The following is a 12,256-nucleotide window of genomic DNA, read 5'->3' as shown; positions in this document are numbered from 1 at the left end:
CCAGCGCTGAAATTCCCGCATGTGAAGGCGGCCAAGACGGATCACGAGGATGGCTGAGGCCATCAGACCCAGTAGCCGAAGACACAGTCTGAACTGGACGGACCTGTGTCGACGGAAGTGCGCGAGGCAAGCTTTGAAAGTTTTCACTCTCTCCTCCGAGAGGCGAGCTGTGAATGGCACGGAGCGCAGGGATAAACCCAGAAAGATTATCTCCTGTGTGGGAGAGAGTTGGCTCTTCTCCGTATTTATCACAAAGCCCAAATCCATTAGATGTTTTGTCACAATGTGTGTGTGAACCATGGCCTCCTGTTCTGACTGTGCCAACAGGAGCCAGTCGTCCAAATATGTGGCCAGCCGTATGCCCCGGCGTCTGAGCGGGGAGACGGCTGCCTCTGTGCACCGTACGAAAACCCTCGGGCTGAGAGACAGGCCGAATGGAAGAACACGGTATTCGTAGCACACCCCCTGAAAGGCGAATCGGAGATATTGTCTGTGAGGGGGGTAAATGGGAATGTGGAAATACGCGTCTTTCAGATCCACGGACAAAAACCAGTCGTTCGGTCTTACTAGACGCAGCAGTGCTGCGTGTGTCAGCATCCTGAATTTGTATTTCCGCAGAAATTTGTTCAGAGCCCGCAGGTCCAGAATAGGGCGGATTCCTCTCCCCCCCCGTTTGGGGACGAGGAAGTATCTGGAGTAAAAACCTGACAGACTCTGTGCGGGAGATACGACAGAAATTGCTCTTTTTTCTAACAGAGAGAGGATTTCCTCCTGTAAGACTCGAGCTGATTCTCCCTGTGCTTGTGACTGTATTACGCCGGAGAAACGGGGAGGAACAGCGGCGAATTGGAGCCTGTAGCCCCGGGAAATTGTGCGTAACACCCACGGTGAAGCTGCGATTGCTTTCCAATTTTCCTGTTTGAGGGAAAGCGGAGAAGCATAATGCAGTCCCTGCTCCATCACAGGAGGTCCCAGCAGCGGTGCTGTGGCGCCCTCTTGCGGTAGAGCGGGGAAACAATCCCCGAGCTGTACTGCGTATGCGAGAGTGGGCACCGCAGGGACAGCCGGGCCTGTCGCTCTGCTCCGCGGGAACGGTGATCCCGATCCCGGGGGCAGAGCTGCAGAGGGCTCGGTGACCACACTGCTCATAGACAGGATGTTTTTGTTTGTTTGTTTTGTTTTGTTTGTTTTGGCTTTTTTTGTTATCTGCACCCTCGGCTCGTGGCCTGGCTGTGACAGATTTCTTTTTATTTTCACACTTTGGGAACATGTGTGTGTCAGTGCCCCTGACCAAAGGCACTGGCTCATAATCTGGAGTTGGTCCCCGGGCGCTGCACCGCGGCTGCCCACTGCTCCTCAGGGATGGGTTAAATGCAGAGAAAGAATTTCACTGTACTAGCTGTATATGTGACTAATAAAGTACCTTTGTGTGTGTGTGTGTGCTTGTGGACATTTCCCTCGGGGCGCAACAGCGCAAACCTCCGAGGCGATGTCTCCCCTCTCGCGAACCGGCTCTGAAGTGGGCAGCGGCGGCACGGGACGCACACGAACAAGCCAACGGGGAACGACAGGATGTTCCCGGGGAGAGGAAGGCTGTCAGGCCGCTCTCTTTTTCTTTCTCGCCTGGGGGACCGAGGCCGCGGCGTTCGGGGGCGGCGGTGGGACTGCGGTCGGGGCGGGAGGTTTTCGGTGCCAGCCGGCTCCTGGCTCCCTCCTCGGCGGGGGGGGCGGGCCGGGCTGTTGCTGCCGCTTCGGGATCCTGAAATGCGGCGGCTGGGAAGCAGCAGCAAACGGTTTGCGCTGCACCGGTGGTGAAGGCGTGGGTGCTCTGTGGGGAAGGCAAAGTTTCAGGGCTTCGTTGTCCTTTTTCTTCGCCTCGCACCTCTGCTGCATCGTGGCCAATGCGGAGCCGAAGATGCCCTCCGGGACGATTGGCATGTCGAGTATGTCGTCCCGCTCCCTGTCAGACAGGTTAGCGAGGCTGAGCCATCTCGCTCGCTCCTGAATGACGAGGGTCGCCATCACCTTGCCCGTGGCCTGGGCTGAGACACGCTGGATGCGGAGGGACAAATCAGCGATCACCGCCATTTCCTCCCACGCGTCGGGGTCCTGCTCGTTAGCGGACGCCCCAAACAGCTCTGCCTGGTAGGCAGTGAGGATGGAGAGAGCGCTGAGAGCCCTGGCCGAGAGGGCGGCTGCCTTGTACGCCCTCTCGGCCAGTGCAGACTGGAACCGCTCGGGCTTCGTGGGCAGCGTCGGACGCCTGGAGGAGGACGCGGATAGGTGGCTCGTGCTGCCCGGGCAGAGATGCGCAGCTACGAGGGCTTCCACCGGAGGCATCGAGAGGAGACCCTGGGCTTCCATCCCCTCGCAGTCGAGGGATGCTGCTCCCGGGATGGGGCTCCTGTTGCTGTACGGGCAGCTACTCCAAGTTTTGGACAGCTCGCCCAGCAACTCGGGGAAGACAGGGAGAAGCTGTTTCACCGCGCTACGGGCCAGGGGGAGCCGCTTGCCTTCATAGCGGGACCGGGTGGGCTCCGCTATTGCAACCGGCCAGGGGACCTCCAGCTTCTCTGCCGCACGTTTACACATGTCGAGCAGGTCCACATGGAGGGAGGGAGCTGGAGAGCTCACCCCGCCTTCCTCCCTGGTGGTAGGTTGGGACAGCTTCGGCTTTTCATCCGGGGCTGGGGCCACGAAGATGTCGTCTTCTTCCTCGTCCTCTGATATGAGGAACGAGGCATAGTCGTCATCCTCCACAAGGCCGATGTCCAGCACGTCTTCCTCTGGAAAAGGGGGGACCTGGAGCTGCTCGCACTGGGTGGCCCAGTCGAAGTCGGTCTCCGGGACTTCCCGAGACATGTCCACGTCTTCCTCCGCGGCTGAGCCTTGGTCAGCGGTGGGGAGAAACGGGTCACGGTCAGCGAGGCTAACTTGGCGGGCTAGCCTGCGCCTGAGGCTCTTCACTGTGAACACTTTGCAGTGTCCACAGGACCCGGGAATCTCGAGGGCTAACCTGGCGTGGTCAACCCCCAGACAGGTACTACACACCAGGTGGGTGTCTTTCCCCGAGATTTTGTTCCCGCAGTCACAGGGCCGAGAGTCTCCTCTGGCGTGAGGGTCTTTTGCGGTCGCCATTTCGCCGACGAGCTGGAGTGCGCGCGGGAAAAAGGGGGGGACCGTTTCTAACTGGTGTGTTAGTGGGGGTCAAGGAGAGTAGCTGGCGTGCTAGCTAGCTCGACCGACTCGAGCGTCCGTGGAGGGGAGTCGAGAGAAAAAATCCGCCGTGGAGGGGCTGGAAAAGAAAAATCTACCGATCCGGTCTGGTGTGAACAGACAGAAAGACAGACACTGGAGAAACACTAGCGTCCGGTGACGGAAGCTAGCAAGATCCGTCTTGTGGACAGTTAAACTAATGAAGCTCCAATGTGAGATAAGCTGTCAAGGTGAGAAGAGGTTTTGAATTGAGGGGGCGTTATCCGCACACACTATTTATAGTAGGTGGGACTACTGTGTGTGACGCGGATGAACACTTTCCACCGGCCAATCAGGATTGGCGGATTGAGATAAATGCTTCTATCAGGGCTGCAGGAGGCTGCATCCCATAGCGAGACACCGAGTGAATATTATGAAGAAGAACTATTGTTATAGTTTTTTTCTTCAATTCTCTGATTAATGTACACATGGTCTAGAGTAGACTTCCTTAAGTCTGTGACCAGTTGTTTGGTTTTAGATGTGTTGAGGGGTTACCATGGCACCAGTTAACAAAGCTCCTCACCAGTGTGGCTCTCCTTTTGCTTGATCCTATTTTTTTTCATAGCCATTTCTACAGACTTGGTATCCTATTCTACTTTTTTTTTCTACAGGTTTTACAATAGGTTGGTGCCTCAGTAGGTTGTTTGAGAGTCTTTAGGTTCTCTGTAATAATACTAATAATTATAGCTGCTGCGCAGCGATGGGTCGGGTCCGGGCTACTTTTGGGCAAATTTAGGCAATTCTGAGCAACAAACAGGAGAATAGGAAGACAAGACAGTTGACCTTATAATGTTCAGTTTGCATCAGTTGAGGATTGAACCCACAACCTCGGGATCCAAAGACCGTTGTCTATCGCAATGAGCTAATTGACAAGTGGCATTCAACAGTGGCTTCACAAATTTAGTAAACCATTCACTGTCGTGTAGGCAGATTTGAAACCACAGTAAAAAGAAAAATCAGTTTTTGAGGTAAAATAATGATATGTATTTGTCAAACATCTACTATGAGTCTAAGATGTTAGGAGCCTTCGCACATGGTCCAGTCCAAGCTATTTGGATTTTTAAATTTAGAGGTTTGCTGTGATGCCACCATCAGTACAACTGTCTTGTGTTTCGTGTTGAGGACAACTGACATTTTGATCTGTCATCATCATCATCATCACCCTTGCTGGGTCTCGAACCCACAGCCTCTGACACCAAGAACCAGCTCCTAACTCGCTGAGCTAATTGGCTGGTAGTGAGACCTGCTGTGTAGCTTCATTTATCCACTCAGGGAGTCAATGCCCGGGCAGCTGTTGTCAAGGCAGATTTCGAAAATGGTCAAAAAGTCAGAAATTCTATTATCTAAACAAAAATCTGTTAATACATAAATTGCATTTAGACAGCAAAACAGCTTGAGGACAACTGACATTTTGATCTGTCATCATCATCACCCTTGCTGGGTCTCGAACTCACAATCTCTGACACCAAGAACCAGCTCCTAACTCGCTGAGCTAATTGGCTGGTAGTGAGACCTGCTGTGTAGCTTCATTTATCCACTCCACTTAATGATAAGTGTTTTGCTTCATAAGAGAAAATATGATGTTTATAAATTCCACTCTCACATTGACTGCAGTTGTTCCCATGAGAGCAGAATTCAAAATGTTCTCAAAAATTCAGTTTTTGAGATAAAATTCTGATATTTGCCAAACTTCATCAACCATGACTCCAGAATATTGTCTTTTTTTTTCAGGAAGATTGAAAATGTATTTATCAAGAATTTGATGGTATATGTTTACAGTAGTGTTTACAGTCAAACGTTTTCATGCACTGTAGGCTCAATTTTTGCTTAATCAAAAATCCGAGAAACAAGTTCTGTGGAGGACGGTCTGGAGATGCTCTGTAGCAAGTTTGGTGTCAATTGAGCAAAAATTGTGGGAGGAGATACATTTTAAAAGTTTTACAGTTATTGAAAAAAACAGAGTGATGGACTTCATAATTTGTAATAAGTTTAAGTGGACAAAAGTTTCAGCAGTATTGAGGCTACATTGTGGTGAGGTTTCAACACTGTAGCATCTACCGTTGGTTTGGTAGGAATTTTTAAAGTTTTTAAATTTAAACGCTTATTGTGCCCCCCTAGGAGGGGGGGGGCACATGTCCTTGGAGTTGAGTGAATCTGGCATGGGGTTGGATGTTTCTGTGAAGTTTGGTGAGTTTTCACCCATGGGAAGTATGACTTCCTTGGAAGAAGAAGAAGAGGAAGAAGAAGAGGAAGAAGAAGAGGAAGAAGAGGAAGAAGAAGAAGAAGAAGAAGAAGAAGAAGAAGAAGAAGAAGAAGAAGAAGAAGAAGAAGAAGAAGAAGAAGAAGAAGAAGAAGAAGAAGAAGAAGAAGAAGAAGAAGAAGAAGAAGAAGAAGAAGAAGAAGAAGAAGAAGAAGAAGAACTATTAATACACTGTGTGTAATACTGTGGTGATGTTAAAAAAATAAAAATAAATACACTTTTGAAGACTGAGGTATTTTAAAGGCAAGCACTCCAGTATTGGCTATGGACTACTATGGATCAATTGAACATAACCATAGTCAACCTATTCTGATTTGTGAATGTAAGTTATTATAACACATTTCAACAAGCCAGCCATGTAGCTATTATGCATGTGTTTCAGCTGTGTCCAATTCTGTTGCTTCTTCAGGTCCATTACGATGGCTGGAGTCATGTGTATGATGAGTGGATGGACTCAGATTATCCAGACATACATCCAGCAGGCTGGTGTGAAGCGACCAGTCACCCACTCAAAGTCCCCCCCCAAGACACCAAAACACAGCAGCCACATGGTAGCAACTTCTATACCTCTTGCTGTTCATACCTCAATTCTTAAATTAAATGACTTTGAAAAATGTATAATTTTAGAAAGGGAGATTCGGTTAGTACAGAAATGTATTAGAAAATGATCCCATAAATATATTGTCTCCAGAATCTGCTCTGTTGCTTTTGACCTTTTTTATAATTCATACATTGTAATTTGTAGAACTTTCTATACATACCCCCACCTACATAATGTATGTATGTATGTGTGGATTTAAAGCAGAAGTAAGTGATATATTTGTGTTAATATAAGTCTTAAATAGTTATATCTTCCGACAGCAATCACTTACATAGAGTGTTTGGACCGAAACAGGGGTCTGTCAGTCACTCTGCTCTGCTCTGAGCCGAGGAGAAAACATTTATCGTATCCTACAGTTTTTATCCAATGAGGAGAGAGAACGGCATGCAGGGCTGTGTGTGCAGCCAAGGAACGCCGTGAATGTGGTGACGTAGGGACGAGGACTGTTATGGTGCGTTCAAGGAAACTCGTAACTCGTGTTTTTCCGACCTGTGAAGTCATACCAGTTCAATCTGGTACGAGTTCACGGGTCGGAAGTTACGAGTGGCCGTTAGAGTGCACTTTCACAGGTAAAACAGGTCGGAAAAACACGAGTGGGTTGCCTGGAATGCTACAAAGTCGTAAGTTGTGACTTGAAGCTGTAATTTACGGTTTCAAAAGCCTACCTGGAACGCAGCATTAGCCAAAATGACCGGATCGCTTACTTCTGCTTTAATTATTATAAGTCAATCCTTATTCTTTTCTATTTGTTTTAGCCGTTTTCTGGCATTTAAGGCATTTTCTGTATCTTGTTGGTATATTGAGTTATTTTATTTTGCTGTATCTACACTTCTCAACATGTAAAAAGAGAAATTTCATATTGCGTGTGTTTGTGTGCGTGTGCGCATGTCTTTGTCTGTATCTATGTAAACAGGAGTGAGGGAGCCTCTTGCTACAGGCGAGTCCTCTTACACCCCCTCTGTCCCCTGTAAACCCATCAACCACCCCAGAACCAACAAATACAGCTTCCACAACAGGTCAGCACTCAACGCAATTCCAATTTTAAGTTGTATAATCGATGATTTACTAACACATCAATATCTGATATCAGTTTTGGGTCGCAAAAGATTATTGTAGATCTTAAAATTTCCCATTTGACTGTGGACATTTTTCTTGGAAACAGGAAATGTCCAACACCTGGTTGTGATGGATCAGGCCATGTGACTGGTCGTTTCACTGCCCATCACTGCATATCGGGTTGCCCACTGGCTGAGCGTAACCAGGGCAGGCTGAAGGCTGACTTGTCTGACTCTGAGTGTAAGAGGAACCTCTTCTTTGGCCAGAGATCGAAGAAGACCCATTACCGTGGCAGGTGAGGGTGTGTGTGTGTCCTTGTAAGTGTGCAGGAATTGTTTCACGCTAATTGTTTCTCCTCATTTCAGGATTGGTCGTCCTCCAAAATACAGGAAGAATCAGCAAAGAGACTACCAGAGTGAGTCTTCTCAATGCATTCTGCATATCCTGAAGTTTTAGAAGTGTTATTCCCCCACACTGCAGACAGTAAGAACTGCAGAGGTTGTCTGTCTTTCTCATCCTTGTGGACATGATATTTTGTAACACCTTGAAGAAACTTCTTCGAACTTGGCACAAACTTTTCCTTGAACTCAAGGTCAAAAGGTCAAAGTGACAGTGACCTGACAAAAGACCTCATAGTCACAAGTCAAGCTTCATGCAGCAAAGATGTAACTTGAAACCAGTTTGTGTGGTAGGTGTAGACAACCATGAAAAAGTGATTCTAGTTTTGGTATAAACAGTCAAAGTGGACATTTCAGCAGACTTGTCATACAACTGTCATAGAAAAAATACGTGTGGAACTGATGCTGCTAAACATGGATCTGTTCCAGTGAAGTCATGGATTTCATCACTTTTCTGTTATTGTGTGTCAAAATGTCTGTGGTGAAAAACATGTTTTTCTGTGTGTGTTTCCCCTGAGACATGTCCTCAGAGGGTGTGTATCCATCCCTGTTCATGTCAGCTCTGAGTAGTCAGTCGGACAGGACTCTGTCTCTGTGCTGGGAGCAGCACTGTAAGCTGTTACCCGGCGTTCAGGGCATACATGCCAGCCAGGTGGCAGCATGGAGTGTTGAAGAGGTCAGCAAATATTATCACTTAGTTTCATATTTATTCGTTTCCTTCCTCTAATGTGTCTGATTGTTTTGACAATTCAACATTTGAATTTTGCACTGCAGGTCTTCAGGTTTGTCGAGAATCTCACTGGTTGTGAAGAACAGGCTCGTCTCTTCAAAGAAGAGGTGAGACCAGTGTGTGTGATTAGATATCAGGTTCATTTGGTTAACTGCCAGGCCAAAAACAGATGGCTTAATGTTTTTCCTGGTAAAATAAAAATTAAATGAAAAAAAAAACAATTGTAGAACTTTGCAGCCTGATAAGTCTCAGGTAATATCTACTATTGTCACCATTCTTCTTTACTATCGGCACATGTGATCAAAATACATAAATTGTCATATTAATACTAATACATGTCATGACATTATCACAGTAATCTTTCTAGTGAGCAGTGCTTGTAAGAACTTAAGCATATTGACCAAATCAAAGGAACATATGACCAATCTGGATACAGACCTATTACCAATAAGGTGACATGACAAAATGTTTAGTGCACAGTTGCCCTATACATTGGCATGGATCAATGTTAGCATTCAATGGGAATTGTGTTTGTGTCCACCTGGTGAAAGTCTCTTAGTCTTTTGTCTCTGTTTTGATCTCAGAAATGTCTGAGGGAGATATCGGTCTCTTCAGTTGCTAAATGCCGTATTCTTCTTCTAGTTGCAAACCGTCCCTCTGTCATTTGTTGTGGAGTGTTAGTGTGTACACTGGGAATAGCTGTCTGCCTGTAGACGTTTAAGAAACAACATGTAGATCTGAACTGCAGTTGATTTCATCTTTATCATCTTTTAATTTCTACTTCTGCCATGCATAGCAACCCCTCAAATTATATGGTAAAAGTGGGGTGCACTGGTCTTAGGTCAAGAAATGTTATTCTACTTCATCCACCTGCCATGTTAGTGGAAACTGTGTCTTTGTTGCTCTTGGACAGCCTTTGCCCCAAGCAAGTTGACACAGATGATCTTCTTCAAGAATCACAACAACACATGGCTTTTTGAAAGTGTTCAACCATAACCAAAAGTTCCAATTAAGAAATTAAGTCATATCTTTAATATGTACATCATATCATTGATCAGTGGACATTAAACTTGCTGTGAATGCTTACAAATATGTCCTTGTGCTGTTTTCAAGATTCTGACACATTTTAGATTTTTGGCACACTAAGCTGAACAGACAGCTGCTGAGCTAGCAGTGTGACTGTGGACAGACAGGTACATGTCTCTGCAGGTACAACAGGTGGGAATGAAGTTTGGGCTTTTTACTTGTCAGGGTTAAATTGCACTAACTTTGTCTCCTTTGGACATGAAGGAGCAGTGACTCTACTCTGAGCTCCCTGCTCCCTCTATCTCTAAGGCTGTGCGTGCGCAGCAACAAGTGCAAGTAGGTCAAATGAGGACCATTTCCACCTCATTTTACCTACTTGCATCTACAATGTCGTTCTTTCAGTCACTACCCAAAGTTCATAACCATGAGTCAGGGTGGAGTGAATCTGGTAAGCCCCCCACAATATCTGCATTACTGTTACTCTGATTTCTCAGTCAATCCCCCCTCCATCTTAGCCACACTCGTGAGCAAGACCCTGGGATAGCTGAACTCTTCACTCAGGGCTCCATTGCTTTCCAGCCGAGAACCATGGCCTCAGTCTTGGAGGTGTTGATTCACATCCCTGCAGCTTCTCATCTGCAAATAAAAAAATGCAATCCCCAGGCTTCCAAAACAGACAAACTCACTTCAGCTGCCTGCCCTGTCCATGTATACCACATACAGGATTGGGGACAAGGGGCGACCTTAGTGGAGTCCAAGATACCTTGAAAATATGTCCCACATCCCACAGTACCCTCCATAGACATGGAGGGGGGACATGGTCAAAAGCCTTCTCCAAATGTATACATGTAGAACACCCATGGCCCTTCAGTACTCCTGCAATGGTGAAAAAGCTGGTTCACATTCAAGACAGGATCTCCAGTGCTCCCCTGAATCTGAGGTTCAACAATTAATCAGATCATTGCTATCTAAATAATACAGTATATAGCAATTACGCAAGACTTAAGTTTAATCCAGAAACTACGGCCTTAGATACACCTGTGATCTCTACGAAAACAGACCATGATCAGCTTTAACAGATGAACTTAAAGCTCTTTTAGGGCTAATATGTTGTTTTATAAAGTATTTCTGCTATTTTGGCATATCATAACTGTTGTATCTATCTCCTTAGATGATTGACGGGGAGGCCTTTCTGCTTCTCACCCAGACCGACATTGTGAAAATCATGAGCATCAAGCTTGGTCCCGCCCTCAAGATCTCCAATGCCATTCTCATGTTCAAGAGCACAGATGAGGGACTCAAGTGATCTTGCCCTCATTCACAGGGGCTGTTGAGCCACTAATCATCATGTGCCAAATGTATTCTCCTGCAGGGAAAGACCCTGACTCCCTTTTCATGTATTTGGTGTCCCGTACCCATCAGAGAGTAGGAAGGGGTTGGGGGGTGGAGGCTATTGATGTCCAGTCATGGTAAAGGGGGTTAATGGGAGAGTCTGGAGACAGGAAAATGAGGACATGCAGGTATTTTTTCAGAGTAATGGAGGAGGGAGGATAGAAGCAGGCTGAGGCAGGTGAGGGGGAACATCCCAAGTTTTCCACCTCATAATCACTTATTTTAAATAGACAACTATTGACCTGCTTTGTCATTCTGTAGATGTGGTGTCCTGCTATTACTCAGACCCATTCTGGAGACACTCAAAAAGGAGGATTTTGACACATGAGAGAAAGAAATGACCCTTGCCTGGGTTGGTTAATCATTCTTAAGTCTCTTGTGTTCACTGTTTTGAAATTCCCCACATTGTTCATCCTAGCTATACTGTAACTGTGAAAACAGCTAGAGCTGTGATTTAAAATGTTACCCAGGAGAAGTGAAGCAACACAGTGTTTTTACCTTGTATCTCTTTTTGCAAAACACCTGCATTGACAATTTAGCACAACTGTGAAACCTAAATGGATTTCACACAAAGATATTCCCACATTGGGTCATTAGAAAATGTTAACATAAATTTGATTTGAAGGGAATGGCGTTCGTTACATGTACGCAAAACTCTATTCACAATGTGTTTGAAATGTTTACATTGTGTGTTATACTAGATAATGGGATTATATGTGAATTTGATATTGTGAGATCAAAGTTATTTTAGTGGAAAGTTTTAAGGGCTCCTGGAATCTTGAATTTGACTTCTCTGCGTCTCTCTGGTGGTGTGTGTGTGTGTGTGTGTGTGTGTGTGTGTGTGTGTGTGTGTGTGTGTGTGTGTGTGTGTGTGTGTGTGTGTGTGTGTGTGTGTGTGTGTGTGTGTGTGTGTGTGTGTGTGTGTGTGTGTGTGTGTGTGTGTGTGTGTGTGTGTGTGTGTGTGTGTGTGTGTGCGCGCGCGTTCCAAGATAATCTTGGGCCACAAATGTCATTCAATCCACATGAATTAATAAATGTCTAAAACTGTCCTGTCTAATTCATGTCTCTGTTTCTTGTCTGATAAAAGGGATCACACACTACATTTCCTGTTCTTGCCGGTGTCTTCTGTTGACTATAAACTTACTTTGCATATATCACGTCCCCCTATTGACCATATTGTCGTCAACAGTTGGTTGTGGTGGTGTCAACTCCTTCACGCCCTTCTTCCTCTCACTGCTTATCTTCATGTTCCACTACAGAGGCCAGAAAAACAAGTGTCACTGATAACCTGCTGCTGCAGGCTGACACAGCAAAGTCTACCCACTTCACTTTCAGCTGGTAAATGTACCATAGCAGATGGTCGGGTTTCTTATCATTAGAAAGAACAGGCTAAGAAGACTGCAACATAAAGCAACAAAAGGGCAGAACAGCATGAAAGATGTATTTTCATAAAAAAGTAAAAGTGCAAAACATTTATAGTCATAGTAGGTGGTCCCAGATGTCCTAAGGATCTGATAATGTGCGTGTGTGTGTTTTAT

At 46.1% G+C, this 12,256-nt stretch overlaps 1 protein-coding gene across 1 annotated transcript in view; it reads left to right on the top strand.

Moving 5' to 3' along the window:
* Window positions 1-11,775, top strand: part of l3mbtl1 (L3MBTL histone methyl-lysine binding protein 1) — a 38,704-nt gene extending 26,929 nt beyond the window's left edge. The window contains exons 16-22 of the mRNA XM_085780679.1: window positions 5,925-6,066; window positions 7,030-7,132; window positions 7,279-7,467; window positions 7,538-7,587; window positions 8,089-8,246; window positions 8,345-8,407; window positions 10,498-11,775. Coding sequence (XP_085636805.1) covers window positions 5,925-6,066; window positions 7,030-7,132; window positions 7,279-7,467; window positions 7,538-7,587; window positions 8,089-8,246; window positions 8,345-8,407; window positions 10,498-10,632 — 840 coding nt within the window. The 3' untranslated portion in view covers window positions 10,633-11,775. The remainder of the gene's footprint in view (window positions 1-5,924; window positions 6,067-7,029; window positions 7,133-7,278; window positions 7,468-7,537; window positions 7,588-8,088; window positions 8,247-8,344; window positions 8,408-10,497) is intronic.
* The last annotated feature ends 481 nt before the right edge of the window (window positions 11,776-12,256 follow it).

The sequence above is a fragment of the Trachurus japonicus genome, chromosome 7 (assembly GCF_045865225.1).
Source record: "Trachurus japonicus isolate A0001 chromosome 7, Traja_1.0".
Lineage (NCBI taxonomy): Eukaryota > Metazoa > Chordata > Actinopteri > Carangiformes > Carangidae > Trachurus > Trachurus japonicus.
Note: the sequence above shows the minus strand (reverse complement) of the source record. Positions and strands in the feature narration are given on the sequence as shown.